The sequence below is a fragment of the Mizuhopecten yessoensis genome, unplaced genomic scaffold, assembly GCF_002113885.1.
Source record: "Mizuhopecten yessoensis strain PY_sf001 unplaced genomic scaffold, ASM211388v2 scaffold7823, whole genome shotgun sequence".
NCBI lineage: Eukaryota > Metazoa > Mollusca > Bivalvia > Pectinida > Pectinidae > Mizuhopecten > Mizuhopecten yessoensis.
In genome coordinates this window covers 226,312-248,202 of record NW_018407240.1, presented here as the reverse complement: position 1 = coordinate 248,202, position 21,891 = coordinate 226,312, and the positions used below count along the sequence as shown (strand labels likewise).

Here is a 21,891-nt window from a genome sequence, read left to right as displayed (position 1 = left end):
CCCTGACCAATCGCCAGGCTGATACCTTTCCTTTGAAGATCACAGAGGGGCGACACCCGACTTCAAAGCCAGTCAATTTTTACCGCTACGCGACCGCGATATTCTTAAATTGATGTACATATCAAAGGAACGAACTGGTCTTCTTGTCTCATCCACCATGTTGGACACACTGAGCCTTCGATTTCGCTATGGCATATTCCAGGGGTGAAGTTGAAAAAAATAGGGCAAATGTGTATTTTATTTAGATGATTATAGAACAACTGGAACTCTAATTTTCAAAATAATTGCGTTATACCTTCTATTCAGTACAACGTTATGTATTCTGCATCAATTTTTGATTGTTACAGACAAGATATTTATTGAGCCTAATTAATACGTCCCTGGCTACTTTATACAGTTAAAAAGACCACAATGAAATATATATTCTAAATAAAGAAAATTATTGTAATATAATAAAATACAGCCTTTTTCTTTATTTAGAATATATTCTATCATAAATTGTTATTTGTTTCTGCATATTCACTCAAATTGAGAGTATGCTGTGTGTTTTTTTTATAGAAACATGAGAATATATATATTGCTCTAAATAGTCGATGTAAAACAAGAGTTAATTCCCTTTAGTAATAATGTTCAGCCAATCAGCGTTAAGAATTTATCAAACAGCGCCAATTTGGAAATCAACGGAAAGAGAGCAACATGGCTGATGCTCACATTGGAAATCGTGGTAAACAAACTCCGGGGTTAAAGAGTAAGCAATGTTTGATTCAATAAGACACATAACTAGAAGATGCGATGGTTCATTTATATCGATTTCTTGAGTATTGCCAGTGTCGTATATCGTAATGCTAGCGTATTATTATTTGTTTTGAAAGTATGGTCAGCTGTATCGGTGTATGAAGTATGGCTGGTATGCAGTTTTTATAATTAAGATCTAATTTCTTGTTTGAAACGTATGTTGATGCAACTATATATGTTCACTTTTAGTGAATATAAGGGTAGGTTACGTCAACATATCAACAGTTCAATATCTGAATTAGCTCTCCGTGTTTGATGAACCCCGCCCACTCCACTAGGTAGCTTCGCCAACTTCAGAACAAGCCATGAAGCTCTCATCATGCTAAGTTCAATTGCAACCAGAACTGTGTTTTAAGTATGTGTTCCTCAGGAATATATTAGCACACAGAAGAAGATTTAGATCGATTATTTATTTAAAAAGAAATGGAATTTGAAGGGAAGCCTCTACTAAAAAATCAGGAGACCCGACCCCCCCCCCCCCCCCCCCCCCCCCCCCCCCCCCCNTCTTTATAAATAAAGCGGTCAACGCGCCAGTGGTTATAATAGAGCAATACATCTTTAATCAAGGGACTCATTTCAACTGTACATTAGTAATTATGTTTTACAGTAATACACAGTCTAATGTATAAAGAGGTCTATAATATCTTCCAGGTGGCTACATTGAAAAGTTTATAAAATACAAGCAAGCAAAGCAGACGGAACCACTCCAGGAAAGAGGAAATAGGCCTACATCGAAGAATGGGTAATTATGCACACCACTTACAAGTTACACAATGTTTCTGCAAAAAAATGAATATGTTTCAGGTTATATGACTGAAAAATACAGTAGGTATAAGGATTTTTTTTGAGGGGTTGCATATTTAATATTTTACAAAAATCAACACACATGATTATTCAGACCAATTGCATTAATTTTTTATGAAACTTTTGGGATTTAGATTTGGTTTTGATTAGGGCATGCAGCAATTCAACTGTTAGAAATAATGCCAGTCGGATAATTGTGTGTACTTATCCGAACCAAAACTGGGTAACCATGTTTTTTTGTACAGCCACCAATGGCCCTTTATTTTGATAAAAATATGATGACTTAATTCACGAAATGCATAAAAAAGATAACTCAATACATATTCCTTGTTAATATATATATACCTGCCAATGAAATAGAAAGGTGTCATAAAGGTCACAATTTCTGACACGTTCAAATGGGACGTTAGAGTACCTGAAGCACATTGTTTTTGTCTAACCTTCTATAGTATTAGTGGCAACAAAATAGCTCAATTAGCAGAACATCTGTCTTACAGTTTCGAGGGTCCCAGGGTTTGAGTCCTGCAGGGTCTGGCTGTTGCATATTTCTCTTTCAAATTTTCCTATTACAAAATTGGCGTTCTTGCCAGCTCTTATTTCAAGCCCTGTGTGAATTCTTGGCAAGGGGAAACCCGAACCTTCAGGTTGCTGAAATATGGTAGAGCGTCCATCAAGAGTTCGGAGGGTCCAGAGCTTGAGTCTAGGTCTGGCTGTTGTATTTCTTCTGTTACAACTCTATAATTCATCGATTGATACTCCAATAATGTACATTTATGTTTGACCTGTATTTACCAGCTTGTACAGCTAGCTCTACATGTTCAAAGAAGAATCTGATTCAGTATAATGCCCAATGAAATGAAAATAGTTCAATATAAAAACAAGACAAAACAAAAAATATTATGTTGTGCTTGTCTGTTCAGCATCTTTATTATTTATAACTGGGTGGTCGGGTGGCACAGTGCATAGCCCCGCTAACACACTCGCCTCACCAAGGCCTTGATTCCCTGGTCAGAGGTGAAAAGGTATTAAGACCCCTGCATGCTAACATCTGGACCAACAAGATAAAGATAGGTTTACACTTGTTTCATTATTGTTGTAAGGTACATGTAACTTAATGTATTATATCTATTATAACTATTTGCTATTATCATGATGATGCATTATTCTAAACACATGAATTATCATTGAGGGTAAAACATAAATCATTAAAACAATTGAAATAAAAAATAATGTCAGCACTAATTTTTCAACAACCCAACTTCCTTGGAAGATAACATTTATTGAATTTCAACAAAGGTTTCTTTGTTAATCTACATAATATTTAACAAGGGACAGATCTTATTATTTTACACAAAATGTATTTTCCTTCCAGTGGACAGAAAAGAAAATCATGCCCAGTTACAACTACCAAAGTGCCATTTAAGAAGACAAAGGAAAATAGAGCTTCTGTTATCCCTAGTACAGACAAGTCAAAGCCCCACCGTAGCACAACCAATATGGTCAAGAAACCTGCTGTCTCTCAAACAGCTACACCGAAGCCTATGTCTGCTGCCGACAAGGGTGGCACAGAACGGGAACCCACTCCAATGTTGTATGTTGTGTTCAATGTGTTGCTCCAATTAATGGATTTAATCAATGATAAGTTGCTTTACCCATGACTACACGTATTACTAATTGATAATGATTTCTATGATTTATCATAGTTTTACTCTGGCATGAAAACTTTGTAGAATTATTAAGATTGGGAACAGACATGAACACTGATTTAACGAACAATTTTCTCATAAGTTTTATCATAAACTACAACATGTCTGCCTTATAGCTAGATCATTATAAAGTATCCACCACACTTTGCCCATTCTAGGGAATGTTTCTCTATTTTCATTTCAAGACTGATCATGATCAATGATCATTCATCAATCATTTGAGAAATAGTGATAATCAATCATAAATTGAGATTAAATTCTGAAGTGAATCTACCAACATTAGTTGTATACATGTATGCCTTGCCTACATTGATGATTGGCACACTTAACAGTACTCTATACAAAAACTTCAATAAGCGCCGTGATAAATAAGCCAGATAATTAAAGTATGAAAAGTGCCAAATGAAATACTGCTAAAATTTGTATGTTGACAGTAAATTATCAGATTTACATGTAATTAACATAATTTCAACCATATTTTTTTTACGAGCAGAATTTTTTCCTTACTACTTGTTTCAAATGGTAAATCATATATATTTTAAGGGCTAACATATTTGTCCTATGAGAAACAGAGAAGATTTTGAGTACAGCAGTTATTCTTCTTTTCTTTTTCTTTCACCGACTCTTCTACGACAAAAATCCTGCTTTTTGTAGAGAAAGACTCCAGAGATGGAAGGAAGAAAAGGAACAGAGAGCCTTAGAGAAGAGCAATTATAACAGGTAATTTGTGAGGTGAGCAGGTAATTTGTGAGGAGAGCAAAGATAACGGGTAATTTGTGAGGAGAGCAAAGAAAACGGGTAATTTGTGAGGAGAGCAAAGATAACAGGTAACTTGTGAGAAGAGCAAAGATAACGGGTAATGTGTGAGGAGAGCAAAGATAAAGGGTAATTTGTGAGGAGAGACAAGATAACAGGTAATTTATGAGGAGAGCAAAGATAATGGGTAATTTGCAGGGAGAGCAAAGATAACGGGTAATTTGTGAGGAGATCCAAGAAAACAGGTAATTTATGAGGAGAGCAAAGATAATGGGTAATTTGCACGGAGAGCAAAGATAACGGGTAATTTGTGAGGAGACCCAAGATAACAGGCAATTTATGAGGAGAGCAAAGATAACAGGTAATTTGTGAGGAGGGCAAAGATAATGGGTAATTTGCAAGGAGAGCAAAGATAACAGGTAATTTGTGAGGAGAGCAGAGATAATGGGTAATTTGCAAGGAGAGCAAAGATAACGGGTAATTTGGGAGGAGAGCAAAGATAACGGGTAATTTGTGAGGAGAGCCAAGATAACAGGTTAATTGGGAGGAGAGAGAAGCAAAGATAACAGGTAATTTGTGAGGAGAGCAAGGATAATGGGTAATTTGCAAGGAGAGCAAAGATAACGGGTAATTTGCAAGGAGAGCAAAGATAACGGGTAATTTGCAAGGAGAGCAAAGATAACGGGTAATTTGCAAGGAGAGCAAAGATAACGGGTAATTTGTGAGGAGAGCAAAGATAATGGATAATTTGCAAGGAGAGCAAAGATAACGGGTAATTTGGGAGGAGAGCAAAGATAACGGGTAATTTGTGAGGAGATCCAAGAAAACAGGTAATTTATGAGGAGAGCAAAGATAATGGGTAATTTGCAAGGTGAGCAAAGATAACGGGTAATTTGTGAGGAGACCCAAGATAACAGGCAATTTATGAGGAGAGCAAAGATAACAGGTAATTTGTGAGGAGGGCAAAGATAATGGGTAATTTGCAAGGAGAGCAACGATAACGGGTAATTTGTGAGGAGAGCAAAGAAAACGGGTAATTTGTGAGGAGAGCAAAGATAATGGATAATTTGCAAGGAGAGCAAAGATAACGGGTAATTTGCAAGGAGAGCAAAGATAACGGGTAATTTGGGAGGAGAGCAAAGATAACGGGTAATTTGTGAGGAGAGCAAAGATAACAGGTAATTTGTGAGGAGAGCAAAGATAATGGGTAATTTGCAAGGAGAGCAAAGATAACGGGTAATTTGTGAGGAGAGCAAAGATAACGGGTAATTTGTGAGGAGAGCAAAGATAACAGGTAACTTGTGACGGGAGCAAAGATNAAGGTAACTTGTGAGAAGAGCAAAGATAACGGGTAATTTGTGAGGAGAGCAAAGATAACGGCAAATTTGGGAGGAGAGCAAAGATAACGGGTAATTTGTGAGGAGAGCCAAGATAACAGGTAATTTATGAGGAGAGCAAAGATAACAGGTAATTTGTGAGGAGAGCAAAGATAATGGGTAATTTGTGAGGAGAGCAAAGATAACGGGTAATTTGTAAGGAGAGCCAAGATAACAGGTTAATTGGGAGGAGAGAGAAGCAAAGATAACAGGGAATTTGTGAGGAGAGGAGAGCAAAGATAACAGGTAATTTGCGAGGAGAGCAAAGATAACAGGTTATTTGGGAGGAGAGCAAAGACAACAGGTAATTTGTGAGGAGAGCAAAGATAACGGGGAATTTGTGAGGAGAGCCAAGATAACAGGTTAATTGGGAGTAGAGAGAAGCAAAGATAACAGGTAATTTGTGAGGAGAGGAGAGCAAAGATAACAGGTAATTTGCGAGGAGAGCAAAGATAACAGGTTATTTGGGAGGAGAGCAAAGACAACAGGTAATTTGTGAGGAGAGCAAAGATAACAGGTAATTTGTGAGGAGAGCAAAGATAACAGGTAACTTGTGACGGGAGCAAAGATAACAGGTTATTTGGGAGGAGGGGAGAGCAAAGATAACAGGTAATTTGTGAGGAGAGCCAAGATAACAGGTTAATTGGGAGGAGAAAGAAGCAAAGATAACAGGTAACTTGTGAGGAGAGGAGAGCAAAGATAACAGGTAATTTGTGAGGAGAGCCAAGATAACAGGTAATTTATGAGGAGAGCAAAGATAACAGGTAATTTGTGAGGAGAGCAAAGATAATGGGTAATTTGTGAGGAGAGCAAAGATAACGGGTAATTTGGGAGGAGAGCAAAGATAACGGGTAATTTGTGAGGAGGGCAAAGATAACGGGTAATTTGTGAGGAGAGCAAAGATAAAAGGTAATTTGTGAGGAGAGCAAAGATAACAGGTAACTTGTGACGGGAGCAAAGATAACAGGTTATTTGGGAGGAGGGGAGAGCAAAGATAACAGGTAATTTGTGAGGAGAGCCAAGATAACAGGTTATTTGTGAGGAGAGGAGAGCAAAGATAACAGGTAATTTGCGAGGAGAGCAAAGATAACAGGTTATTTGGGAGGAGAGCAAAGACAACAGGTAATTTGTGAGGAGAGCAAAGATAACAGGTAACTTGTGACGGGAGCAAAGATAACAGGTTATTTGGGAGGAGGGGAGAGCAAAGATAACAGGTAATTTGTGAGGAGAGCCAAGATAACAGGTAATTTATGAGGAGAGCAAAGATAACAGGTAATTTGTGAGGAGAGCAAAGATAACAGGTAACTTGTGACGGGAGCAAAGATAACAGGTTATTTGGGAGGAGGGGAGAGCAAAGATAACAGGTAATTTGTGAGAAGAGCAAAGATAACAGGTAATTTGTGAGGAGAGCCAAGATAACAGGTTATTTGTGAGGAGAGGAGAGCAAAGATAACAGGTAATTTGTGAGGAGAGCCAAGATAACAGGTTAATTGGGAGGAGAGAGAAGCAAAGATAACAGGTAATTTGTGAGGAGAGGAGAGCAAAGATAACAGGTAATTTGCGAGGAGAGCAAAGATAACAGGTTATTTGGGAGGAGAGCAAAGACAACAGGTAATTTGTGAGGAGAGCAAAGATAACAGGTAATTTGTAAGGAGAGCAAAGATAACAGGTAATTTGTGCGGAGAGCAAAGATTACAGGTAATTTGTGAGGAAAGCAAAGATAACAGGTAATTTGTGAGGAGAGCAACGATAATGGGTAATCGTAGGTTTAGTGAAAAGAGGAAACCTGAAGCACATTTTTTTCATTTGATTTAGACCTTCACTGTATATACTATCTTTTATGGTTTTGGATCTTTACAACAGTTAAAAGACGTATGATGACGGTGTCTACTGACCACTGATGTGGTTGTCATATGATGACCGTGTCTACTGAACCTTGATGTGGTTGTCATATGATGACAGTGTCTACTGACCACTGATGTGGTTGTCATATGATGACCGTGTCTACTGACCCTTGATGTGGTTGTCATATGATGACGTGTCTACTGACCACTGATGTGGTTGTCATATGATGACAGTGTCTACTGACCACTGATGTGGTTGTCATATGATGACAGTGTTTACTGACCACTAATGTGGTTGTCATATGATGACAGTGTCTACTGACCACTGGTGTGGTTGTCATATGATGACAGTGTCTACTGACCACTGATGTGGTTGTGCCATTGTGCTGATATGATATTTACTGAATTGTCTGAAATATCAACATGAAAACACTTGTTTGGTACTTTTTAACAAAATATATATCTTCAGGGTTGGAATTATTTGTTCATGACAGTGACAGATCGATCGACACTAGACACAAATTGGTTGTTTATGTACATATACACATTTGCTGGACCTTATATATATAATTATGAGGTATCAAATAAACTATAATGTTCGTTGTTTTTACTTTTCACGTCATCTAAATTCACAAATATGACAAAACCAAATTGAATTAAAGTAGATGCGTTCCATGACTACGCTATTATATATGATGTAGTATTATTATACTACATCAAACTCTGAAGCAAAAGTTGTTCACTTTAAGGCGTTGATGTGTGGACAAAGACTGGACATGTAACGTTATGAGTATTGATTATAATCTACTTGTAGGAATACAATCGATTTGCAGAACTTAACAGTAGATTACATTGCAATTATATGTATTTGACTGTTAAAAGTTGAAACATCATTAGCCTGGCTCTTATGTCATGCCTATTTATTGTTTTGAATCCAGCAATATCTGGAGATTACATTCTGTGTAGCCACTGTTCTATATGCATCTTAAATGTATGTCGGACAGTCCCTGCCATATCTTATTCATAATTGTCCTCTGGTGTCAATTTTTTTTACGCCAACAGTGTTTGTACATGTCCTGTCTTTGGCTGAAATTGGTAGATAATTGTATTAAGTATGTAGTTCGTACCAAGAATCACAATGTCAGACTTAGCTTGTCCATTGAAACAAACCAGAAATGAAGGAGGTGTAGCTCCTGAATACTAGCTACTGTTATATGGACCAGTGACCCAAATCTACTATATGACATAACAAGTACCACATGACCAGTAAGCTCATTAAATTTCTTTCCATATCTAGGTAGCGGGACATATATATATAAATGATTGTTGATGGACGATTCAGTATTTATTTAACTTTATTACAGGTTTTGCTGATTTTTACAAAAAAAGTAATAAAAATCTTGGCCTAACAGCTCCTTTAAAGGGTCAAAGGTCATGGCCAAATATTACACTTTACACTTTTAAAGTGAAAGCTTGTGTACAAGATCTATAGATTGTATTTACATTACACCATAGTATGGTAACATTGAGTTCTACACCTGTCCTGATTACATTTTAGTGGTCAACAGGTAAGGTGAAAGGACATGGGCAAAAAGAGTTGAGTGAAGTACTAGTTGGGGAGAAATTTCTATGTTAGCCTCCGCTAACTTTGTTTTATTATCGTATGAGGAAGGTTGGAGGCACCTGGATTGTTATGTTATGGGCGGTGGGTTAAAGATCTGCCTACCATTCCTGGTATTAAATCACATTTGATGGGTCTCTGAAATGGTGCCTTCCATCCCTCCAGTATAGTTGTTCTGGAAGAGCCTTTATTATGAAACCAGAGCTCCTAACAAAATAACAGGACATTAAACAAATTTACATGTGTATGTCTGCTTTTCAGGAAAAGCTGTCAAGGTTTGTCAAGTTCAAGTAAAAAGTACCTTAAACCAGGTGGACCATGCCCACTTGAGCAGTCTCATCCTAAAAGGTCTGACACAGCACCCAAACTGACTGGGACACAAAAGACAGTCAGTAAGACCACACATAGGACTCCCAGTAATAAAGGGTCAGTCAGTAAGTGGGAAAGGCTGTCTCGGGGTTCATCGGCTAAATCAAGGGATGGTGCGATGTCCAACATCACATCCAACTCCGAGACCAGTGTGTCTGGCAAGGGCTTTGTAACAGGAGGAGCAGAACGTGGTGTGATCAGGTCAAGATCACAGGGTGCAGAACGTGGTGTGATCAGGTCAAGATCACAGGGTGCAGGCAATAAACACCAAACAAAGACCAGAGGTCCGATATCTGAGAAAGCAGAGGTGAAGAGACGCCACTCTGAGGTAGAATATAAGCTGGGGTGTTTCACCATAAGTTGTATATATTGTGATAGGTTTCCTTTCACAATGTACATATCATATATAGGTTCCTTACACAATGTACATATCATATATAGGTTTCTTACACAATATACATATCATATATACGTTCCTTACACAATGTACATATCATATGTACGTTCCTTACACAATGTACATATCATATAGGTTCTTTACACAATGTACATATCATATATACGTTCCTTACACAATGTACTTATCATATATAGGTTCCTTACACAATGTACATGTCATATATAGGTTAATTACACAATGTACATATCATATATAGGTTTCTTACACAATGTACATATCATATATAGGTTACCTACACAATGTACATATCATATATAGGTTCCTTCCACAATGTACATATCATATATAGGTTCCTTACCCAATCTACATATCATATATACGTTCCTTACACAATGAACATATCATATATAGGTTCCTTACACAATCTACATATCATATATACGTTCCTGACACAATGTACATATCATATATAGGCTCCTTACACAATGTACATATCATATATAGGTTTCTTACACAATGTACATATCATATATAGGTACCTTACACAATGTACATATCATATATAGGTTTCTTACACAATGTACATATCATATATAGGTTTCTTACACAATGTACATATCATATATAGGTTCCCTACACAATGTACATATCATATATAGGTTCCCTACACAATGTACATATCATATATAGGTTCCCTACACAATGTACATATCATATATAGGTTCCCTACACAATGTACATATCATATATAGGTTCCTTACCCAATCTACATATCATATATACGTTCCTTACACAATATACATATCATATATACGTTCATTACACAATGTACATATCATATATAGGTTCCCTACACAATGTACATATCATATATAGGTTCCCTACACAATGTACATATCATATATAGGTTCCTTTCACAATGTACATATCATATATACGTTCCTTACACAATACATATCATATATACGTTCCTTACACAATACATATCATATATACGTTCCTTACACAATACATATCATATATACGTTCCTTACACAATATACATATCATATATACGTTCATTACACAATGTACATATCATATATAGGTTACCTACACAATGTACATATCATATATAGGTTCCCTACACAATGTACATATCATATATAGGTTCCTTTCACAATGTACATATCATATATAGGTTCCTTTCACAATGTACATATCATATATAGGTTCCTTAAACAATGTACATATCATATATAGGTTTCTTACACAATATACATATCATATATACGTTCCTTTCACAATGTACATATCATATATACGTTCCTGACACAATGTACATATCATATATACGTTCCTTACACAATGTACAGATCATATAGGTTAATTACACAATGTACATATCATATATAGGTTACTTACACAATGTAGATATCATATATAGGTTAATTACACAATGTACATATCATATATACGTTACTTACACAATGTACATATCATATATAGGTACCTTACACAATGTACATATCATATATAGGCTCCTTACACAATGTACATATCATATATAGGCTCCTTATACAATGTACATATCATATATAGGTTCCTTACCCAATGTACATATCATATATAGGTTCCTTACCCAATGTACATATCATATATAGGTTCCTTACACAATGTACATATCATATATAAGCGGATCAATTTAAATAGAAATTACTATCAGAATGTTATCAAAATGAATCATATATATGATGAAGATTTTTTGTGAAACCAGACATCAAGTATGAAATGTACCTGATTGTCCCCACTAGAAATAGCTTGTGTATGGTTATTGGCATACCTGTTAGAATTTGCAGTCAATTTGTCAAATTAAAAGAAAAGGTAGAGACATAAAGCTTTTAAAAAAATAATACAGTACAATGACTTTTTTTCTTCTGTATTATGATATATATTAATATAATTACCAATGTACATGAGATTTTCCGATGATGTTGTGACAGCCCTTGAGTGTAATATATATATATCATTTAGGTATTCTGACTTCTACAGTGTCTGTATTCTATGTAGAAAACATTTAATAGTTTCCCATTGATTAATACTAATCTATATTTCACATTGATTAATACTAATCTATATTTCACAAGTATGTCTGAACACTTTCTAAAAAAAAAAATCCTGAGTCAGTGTGATTAATCTGCTGCACAGTAGAAATATAAATGATATTCAGTTGGAAACCAATAAATATATTTTGTTCATGTTCTTTTATATTGCAACATTTAAGCTTTCTAATTGGGTGTGATGGTCATTGGTTTTGCATTCTGTACTTTTAAGTTTTAAATACATTGTATGCAAGGGTTTATAATTTCATATTTTTAGTAAAAACCTGCACACAGATTTTGCGAAATTTCACCTGCAAAGCAATATTTCAAAGTAAATATTCAAAATTTTCACTACTCATCACATAAAATCTACTAGACCATTTTTGTCTCGCCGCCACCAAGTAGCGGAAGTATTTATCTCCATCAACATCAAGTTTTTGCATTTAACTTGGTTTCTCTGATATGTGCATTGATGGTCAAAGTGGGGCACAGGTGAGACATCAATCGGAACGGCTTGTCTAGTTAGTTTGATTACTAACTTGACAAGAATTTGTCAATATTATGTTTATTTCATATAAATACACCTTGCTTAAATGTTAGGTCCAGGCACGAGTCAGTCCTCTCAGAAGACCAGGAATACTCAAGAGGAAGTCTTGTATCGCGAGCTTTGGAGATAATGGAGAGACAGAGACCAGTAACAGAGCCAAAAGTGATGATGGACAAACAACCCTGTCTCCCTCCAGTGATACACCAGGCCACACCACAGTCAGGGCTCTCCCCTGTAGGACTCCAGATACTGCCAGGACGGTGAGATTCTGCTCCCCTGGGGGACAGAGAGTTGACACTACCGTCAGGAAAACTCCCAGCAAGCAAAGCAAAGAGGAGTCAATGAGGTAATGCTTCTTCAACTTCATAATACAGTTCTGTCAGGGCCCATGCTGTCAGCAGCCAAAGTAGACATTGTTTGGTTTTTATTTTCAATTGGCAACTAAAAATACAATGCAGGTACTGTTTTCAAGGTAACACAGAATGTTCAAGTAGTGCGACGTACGTGATGTGCTCCTGTTTTATTTAAAGGGTTGGTCAAGGTAACACAGAATGTTCAAGTAGTGCGACGTACGTGATGTGCTCCTGTTTTATTTAAAGGGTTGGTCAAGGTAACACAGAATGTCCAAGTAGTGTGACGTACATGATGTGCTCCTGTTTTATTTAAAGGGTTGGTCAAGGTAACACAGAATGTCAAAGTAGTGTGACGTACATGATGTGCTCCTGTTTTATTTAAAGGGTTGGTCAAGGTTACACAGAATGTCCAAGTAGTGCGACGTACGTGATGTGCTCCCGTTTTATTTTAAGGGTTGGTCAAGGTAACACAGAATGTCCAAGTAGTGTGACGTACATGATGTGCTCCTGTTTTATTTAAAGGGTTGGTCAAGGTAACACAGAATGTCCAAGTAGTGTGACGTACATGATGTGCTCCTGTTTTATTTAAAGGGTTGGTCAAGGTAACACAGAATGTCCAAGTAGTGTGACGTACATGATGTGCTCCTGTTTTATTTAAAGGGTTGGTCAAGGTAACACAGAATGTCCAAGTAGTGTGACGTACATGATGTGCTCCTGTTTTATTTAAAGGGTTGGTCAAGGTAACACAGAATGTCCAAGTAGTGTGACGTACATGATGTGCTCCTGTTTTATTTAAAGGGTTGGTCGGAATGTCCAAGTAGTGTGACGTACGTGATGTGCTCCTGTTTTATTTAAAGGGTTGGTCAAGGTAACACAGAATGTCCAAGTAGTGTGACGTACATGATGTGCTCCTGTTTTATTTAAAGGGTTGGTCGGAATGTCCAAGTAGTGTGACGTACGTGATGTGCTCCTGTTTTATTTAAAGGGTTGGTCAAGGTAACACAGAATGTCCAAGTAGTGTGACGTACATGATGTGCTCCTGTTTTATTTAAAGGGTTGGTCGGAATGTCCAAGTAGTGTGACGTACGTGATGTGCTCCTGTTTTATTTAAAGGGTTGGTCAAGGTAACACAGAATGTCCAAGTAGTGTGACGTACATGATGTGCTCCTGTTTTATTTAAAGGGTTGGTCGGAATGTCCAAGTAGTGTGACGTACGTGATGTGCTCCTGTTTTATTTAAAGGGTTGGTCAAGGTAACACAGAATGTCCAAGTAGTGTGACGTACATGATGTGCTCCTGTTTTATTTAAAGGGTTGGTCGGAATGTCCAAGTAGTGTGACGTACGTGATGTGCTCCTGTTTTATTTAAAGGGTTGGTCAAGGTAACACAGAATGTCCAAGTAGTGAGACGTACGTGATGTGCTCCTGTTTTATTTAAAGGGTTGGTCAAGGTCTGATCTTCTCTTTTTAATTTGAAAAAAAAAAATGTAAAAGTTCTGTTGCAAGTTTTCAACATTTTTATTTTAATAGTAGATTGTTCTTAGTTACAGCCAATTATCTGAAAATATTTCAAAAGATTATCACATTATATGATTGAAGTAAATTACAATCATAATTTTAAAGAAAACAACAACAATGGTATGAGGTTTGACAGCTTTATTATGAAATGATAATATGCTACTTCATCTAATATCTTTTGGCAAATGGGGGGCGACAAATGCACGAGTACCCCCAAGAAATATACATGTAAGACTAGGCTGGAGATGGTCATGACTGTGTCAATAGGGCTGTTACCTACTGGGGAAAGTAGGGCTGTTACCTACTGGAGAAAGTAGGGCTGTTACCTACTTGAAGTTTCATGACCATGGCGGAGCCTGAGACCAGAGGAAACTTAAGTTGCAGGGAGGAGAGATGATTGGAGCGAGTGCTGCCAACCAGACAGTCATGACCCGGTTTATCCAGCCTATTTATAGATGAGAGATGAGCTAATGGGCTCAGACAATGAATATGTAGGAATATTAATATCACTTTAATTTAATTTAGCAGATTACTTCTTTAACATCATGTTGAAAAGTAAGCATCTAAAAATTACTATAAAATATATTGGATGATTTTAATACACCACCCATCTATCTATGGCTGTTGGAGGCCAAGAAAGTATGGACATTGTTAAAGAAAATTGCCTACTACTACTAGAAATCACAATTCGCTTCAGTTTTAGCTAATGATTTTTTAGGTCCATGGAGCACACTGACTGTTTTGTTTCAGTAAAAGTTTCATTTGTAAGAGGTCAGAAGTATAATATTTGTTAATCAATCTGTCTGTCCATCCATCCATCCATCCATCCATCCATCCAGGTGGTGTTGAGAGGTCATGAACAGTTACAATGGTAATGCTGTCTTTAGTTTTACCTCTTACCAGATTCCTTATCAGAGAAACACAAAATATTAAGGCCACACCAAACTGAAAAGTATTTCTTTGAGAAATGAAATTTAAATTGCAAGTGAAATTTCCCCTTTTTAAAATTCAAATCAGGTTGGTTAAGCCATATATATATGTTGATATTTACATGTGTGATGACTTCTGAAAAACAAAGATTTTTCTTTTCAGAAACAAATTAAATGATTGGCTTGATGCAAAAGGAAAAACGCCATCCAAATTCAGGCATTTGATGTGTTTTGATGCCAAAATGTCAGCCAGAAAGAAAAATGATCCAAAAACAAAGAGAAGCATCACTGTTGAGGAGCTAACAGAACAGGTATCGTATTACCCCTCTGCACTGTGTTACTGTCAATGCATTTGATATTAATGAGAAGAGCTATGGTTTAGGGGGCATTTGTATTTTTGTTCACTGGTTTATGTAAAATAACTTGTTAGGCCCCGTATCGGAGATACAGGTGCCCTATAGTAATCACTCTGTCTATCTGTCCGTCCGTCCACAAATTTTGTTCCTGGCTGATAACTTTGGTATTTATTGACCAATTTACATGAAACTTGGTCAAGGTCATTAGATTCAAAGGTCAAGGTCAAATTTTGCATCTTAACACTGATGACATGATGAAGCAAAGTTGATGAGAATTAAACAAGAAGTCAACTGACAGAAGGTCACTGGTCAAGGGCCAAAGTCAATTTTTGCAGCTTTTCACTAATGAACATTTTATAACATTATGAAGCAAAGTTGGTCGGAATTAAACAAAGAGACACACTGAGGTAAAAAGTCAAGGTCATTAGGTAAAAAGGTCAAGGTCAAATTTTGCATCTTTTCACTGATGAACATTTTGTTAATTATGACATGATGAAAAAAGGTGATAAGAATTAAACAAGGAGTCAACTGACCGGAAGTCAAGGTCAATTTTTTTAGCTTTTCACTAATGAGCATTTTATAACATTATCAAGCAAAGTTGGTCGGAATTAAACAAAGAGATACATTGAGGTAAAAAGTCAAGGTCATTAGGTTTAAAGGCCAAGGTCAAATTTTGCATCTTTTCACTGATGAACATTTTGTTATGACATGATAAAGCAAAGTTGATAAGAATTAAACAAGGAGTACTGACCAAAGGTCATCGGGTCAGAGGTCAAAGTCACTGGGACAAAGGTCAAGGTCAAAATTTGTAGCTTTTTACTAATGAGCACTTTTTGACATTATGAAGCAAAGTTGGTCAGGATTAATTATAAACAAAGAGTCAACTGACCAAAGGTCAAGGTCAAATTTTATATCTTTTCACTGGTGAACATTTTGTTATGACACTATGAAGCAATGTTGGTCAGAATTAAACAAGGAGTCAACTGGCGAAAAGGTCAAGATCGTTCGGTCAAAGGTCAAAGTTAAATTTTGTATCTTTTCACTGGTGATTATTTCATTGACTCTTTGAAGCAATGTTGCTTAGAATTAAACAAGGAGTCAATTGATCAAAGGTCAAGGTCAAATTATGTATCTTTTCACTGATGAACATTAATGTCAAGGTCACTGGGTCAAAGGTCAAGCTCAAATTTAGTATATTTTCTCTGGTGAACATTTCCATATGACACTTTGAAGCAATGTTGCTCAGAATTAAACAAGGAGTCAATCGACCAAAGGTCAAGGTCACTGGATCAAAGGTTAAGGTAAAAATTTGTTTCTTTTTACTACTGAACATTAAAGTCTGGATCAAAGATGAAGGTTAAATATTGTGTCTTTTCACTGGTGAACATTTTTTGTTATGGTATTATCAAGCAAAGTTGTTGAGAACTTAACATGGAGTCAACTGACCAAAGGTCCAGGAGATGGGCTCTCAAGGTCAAGTTTTGTATTTTTCACTGATGAACATTTTGTTATGATATTATAAAGCAAAGTTGGTCGGAATTAAAAAATAAGTCAACTGACCAAAGATCGGGTCACTGGGTTAAAGGTCAAGGTCATTTGGGTCCAAAGGTCAAAGACAAAGTGGATCTCTAACTTTGACCCTGGCTCTTGATGGGGGAGGTATTTAAGGTGAAATAAAACAAATCAAAGCTAAAAAAATTAGTATTGCACTGGTATTTACATTTCTGTTAGCCCAGCAAATATGGAGGGGGAAGGAAATAAGACTCACATCACAGTATATGTAAAATGTATATTTTGCTTCCTTGCGATTCTCCAATGTCAAAATGTCAAACGTCAAGCTCAGCTATATGGGCAGATTGCTTCTTGATGGTTATAGGGATATATTGCCACAAGACGGGAGGAGAGGGGTTGCCCTTACTGCCCTTAATTAGGATACTGTGCTGTTTAAATGGTGTTTTCCAAACAATGACTAAATTGATATATATCAAGTATGACAGGATTTTGATGAAATATAGAAAAACAAAGGTGAAGTTTGGAAAATAGGCTACATCCTCTTTTGTTAATCCACCTGTAATTAAGAAGCGCTGTGTTTTTTTTTACTGATTGTAATTGGTATATGGGTAAAGGGAGGCAATCACCTCGCAGTCAAATACTTTGTGATTGTTTTGATTATTGGCAAAGGAAGGCAGTCCTTATTAACTGTAACTTTTATAAATCATGTCTTTGGCTAATTAAATAGAGTATAGTTTCTCATTTAACCCTATTCAAGAAATAAGGAAACTTTCCTGAGCAATACAATATATAGTTAAAAAGCAACAAGAATGAACTAAAAGGACTCTAAATATGCCACTTTGTTACAAAGTTAGTAGGCTATTAGTGGATGCTTCATGGCAATGAGGTGACATGTCAGTGCCAGGTGGTGCTGATGCTGATAGGAAACAACTCTGTATACCTATGTAGGTAAGGTGACATGTCAGTGCCAGGTGGTGCTGATGCTGAAAGGAAACAACTCTGTATACCAATGTAGGTGAGGTGACATGTCAGTGCCAGGTGGTGCTGATGCTGAAAGGAAACAACTCTGTATACCTATGTAGCATGAAAAACATTCCTGTTTCCATATAACATTGAATGAATCAAATAGTTAATTAAATCTTCCTGTCCAAAACTAGCAAACACAAATGAGCTTTTTCTAAATGTAGACACAACATTTAGGTTGAGTACGTAGTTACCAGTTTTTTTGTTTAGAAATTCAGCTTTAAGTTTATCAAAGTTTTACTCTACTTGCATACTTTCTATACATATCAATTTTAGATAAACAAATCATCATTTCTTTCCCAGCAAGAGACAATGGAAAGAGAGAGCACAGTGGCTGTGAATCTGACAGGGATGTTTGACAGGGTTGCTGATGAGGAGGAGGAGGAAGTTGAGACAGGTGAGGGTGCGACACAGGAGGATCCGGGCCTTTCACAACTACGTACCATCCTAGACGAGTGTACCATCCTCTTTGAGGCAGTGAGTTCAAGTCCTTAACAGGTTACATTTTTATGGAGGCGTTTATAACGTCTGTTGTATTGAGATAACCTATCGGATGTGACGTCAGTTATTTCTTTCCAGCAGAAGTACGGACATCTGGTGGTAACCTTAACCTCTGTTATTGAAAATGCCAGGGAGACAACTTTTGTAGCACTTCATAGTATGTAAGAAATACTAACTTATTTAAATATCCTATTTTCAATAACAATAAGAATATTGACTTTAAAATCTTTATACTATATTCCCCTACATCGATTTTTGAACATTTATCAAATTATATAAAAAAAAAATACTATTGGAAGGGAGACAACTGCGAGATAGAAGTAACGGATGAGGACAATCGTTTCACTACCAGAAAATTATTTCAACAGCCAAGCACAAATAAATTATAACTTTTTTTTCGGTTATTTTATTATGTATAATATGAACATGTGTATAACAGAAATTAACTCATTTGATTATCTTCGAAGATTGGACTTTAAATCTTCTGTTTTAAACTACCCTCAACAATCTTGGTATATTGTTAATGAAGATGGTTTCTGAATTTTTGTTCACAACACATGATATACGTACCTAAAATTTTCACAGGCCAACCCTCAATCAGGTCACATGTCTGAAAGTCCACCTTAGGTATTTATACCTGGCGAGTCCTACTGAGGAAGGTCAAAGTAGAGGTTGAAATATTTAGATAGGTATATATATTATGTGTTGTGAAGTAAGGTTTAGAAACCATCATCATTATCATGACACATTTGATTAACTCCTATTGTCAATATATCAATGACAGGGCTGTCCCTACACAGACATCCTGAAGTGGCTGGATTCCATTGAACAAAACCTACCCCTAGCCAGGAAGTCGGCCATCTTCTACATCTGCAAGGCCCAAGTGTTGCAGTCTACAGCAGATCTAGACAAGGTCCTCAAGGTGTTTGAGGAAGCTGTCATCAAAGGCGCCCAGGTAAAGGCTGAATATTTCAAGTTTTTGTGTGTTTTAAATGAAGAGTGAGAATTGGTATTGAGTAGACATAGACATTTAAATTTTGGGGAATATATCCAAGTTTGCATTACTTTTGATTGTTTGACTGTCATAAAAGTGCATATTTTCAACACTATATTTTTGGAACTGCTATGAGGTAATCAAATAATAAAGTCAGATGTGAACTTTGTATACATGTATATTCATATGTTATCTTTACAAAAAACTGAGTGTATTCAAAACAAGTATGGACATTTCCTAAGTTCCATTTTGGGTTAGGGGTTGCATTTTAGTGTTACCCATGTCCATCCTGTCCCTTTGCTAATGTTTTTACAGCCAGCACAGGAACTGGCCACAGCCCTGACAGCAATTGTGAAGGAGGTCAGCGAGGAAAGAGAGCGGAAAGCTCATCAGAAGGGAATCAAGAAACGCGTTCAGGAGGAAAACATCTTTGAATCAACCTCAATAAAATATTGTGTACGTCAGGTCACCCCATTCTCAAAGAGGTATGACCATACACTCACAGGGTATTGTAGCTGTCTGTAATATATATCAAAGTTAGAGAAATTTCAATTTTTTTAATGTGTTTTAAGTGAACAGTGTCATTCAGTTTAATTACAAATGTATAAGTGTAAGAGTCGTTCAGTGTATAGAGGAAAGATTGTCTTGCTATCGGCCACTGATGATGAAAGATTGCACTCCATAAAATAGCATTACCCAGGATTCCAGGGGCTAAGTAGAAATTTCAACCTGTGTTTTATTTACCTTGATCATGAACTCATGAGTGAAATACTCATATTTTTTCCAATTTTTATTGACGGGGTTATGGTATGGCGTTGTCCGTCCGGCGTAAACTTTTGTTTGTCCGGCAATCTCCTCCTACATTTTTTGACTGATCTCTTTGAAACTTGGTATACATTATAATCATGATATGAAGTTGTGTCGTCCCCCTTAAAAGAATTTTGATTCGACAATTTTTGCAAAAGAAATTGCCCTCTGTTCATTTCAGTATTTGATTTATGTACGGCATTCTCCTCCTACATTTTCAACGGATCTCTTTGAAACTTAGTAGGCCAAATAATCATGATATGTTGTTGTGGTTCCTTGAAAAGAATTTTGATTCAACAATTTTTGCAAAAGTTATTGCCCTTTGTTCATTTCAGTATTTGATTTTATCATCCGGAGATTTTCTCCTACATTTTTATAGCATGTCAGCTAACCACTCATTGAATGATGCAGATCGTATTTCAATGTAAGAAAGTATATAACACTATATGGCATTCGACTATATTGTTCCGTTCCGCGGTACTCTTGCTGAAAATTCTCTTCAAATCACCGTTACTGGCCGAAACTTTACAGTCAAAAAAGAATTGATTCAAATAGATAACATTTATGTTTTCGTGCACCTGACAGTTTCAGAAAATGATTTAATACAAAGTTTCTGTTAATGCATTAAAACAAATTATATCTTGTTTAATACATGCCTGAAATTGTATATCGTTACATGCTTTAATATGATGATATCACTTCTGTCAGTTGATCTCTTTCAGTCATCGGGGGAAATGCATTTTCTCAAGAAATCTTTCATTTCTTCATTTAAAAACTATTTTTTTACAGGAGCAGAAGATCCACAGGTGATAGCTCCATAGGATCGCAGTGTAAAGTTTTAACACCAGTCAGGCGGTCCACACGCAGAAGTCTGGTGAACCTTCCCGACACTCTACAGGAGAAAACACCTGTGTTCAACACCCTGGAAGAACTCTCCGACTCAGACAAGAAAAAGACATTGTATAAAGAGAATGAAGCTCTGGAACCAATTATGTTAGATTTTAACGATTCAGGCCATGATATTATGCCTTAGATTCATTGCTGCTGTGTCATATAGTGTGGTTGTTTTATGTTAAGGTGGTGTAACAGTATGAAACAGATAATTGTATTTACATATTTTAACTCTGATCAGTACTGGGCTTATTATTTCTAAACTGACATAATTTTAACCATTTCTTACTTACAAATTTGAATATCGTGAATAATGATATTAATAGTGCTTGAGTTTGGTTTGCATCCTCTTTCAAATGTTGTCAAGAAAATAGTGGAATTCATAGTTTTAATGACAGCTCATGATCAATGAGAATGTGATTGTAGCAAATTTCAATCCAATGAGGCATGTAAGTGTCAGCACTGGACTGTTTTATACATCATAAGTAAAGTATTGTTTCAGGTATGAAACATAATTATGAACAGAAGTACCATGAATTGGACACATATAATCAGTATTATCATACATAGAGTACCATGTGTGGCACCATTATCATACATAGAGTTCCATGTGTGGCACCATTATCATACATAGAGTACCATGTGTAGCACCATTATCATACATAGAGTACCATGTGTGGCACCATTATCATACATAGAGTACCATGTGT

General features: G+C 36.3%; 1 protein-coding gene across 1 annotated transcript; it reads left to right on the top strand.

Moving 5' to 3' along the window:
* The first annotated feature begins 672 nt into the window (after nt 1-672).
* LOC110454389 (serine/arginine repetitive matrix protein 5-like) lies at nt 673-21,885 on the top strand. Its single transcript, XM_021503864.1, has 11 exons — nt 673-748; nt 1,447-1,537; nt 2,972-3,190; nt 3,960-4,025; nt 9,164-9,599; nt 12,353-12,645; nt 15,261-15,408; nt 18,292-18,465; nt 19,274-19,444; nt 19,799-19,968; nt 21,080-21,885. The coding sequence occupies exons 1-11, from the start codon at nt 697-699 to the stop codon at nt 21,321-21,323; spliced, it is 2,064 nt and encodes a 687-aa protein (XP_021359539.1). The 5' UTR covers nt 673-696; the 3' UTR covers nt 21,324-21,885.
* The last annotated feature ends 6 nt before the right edge of the window (nt 21,886-21,891 follow it).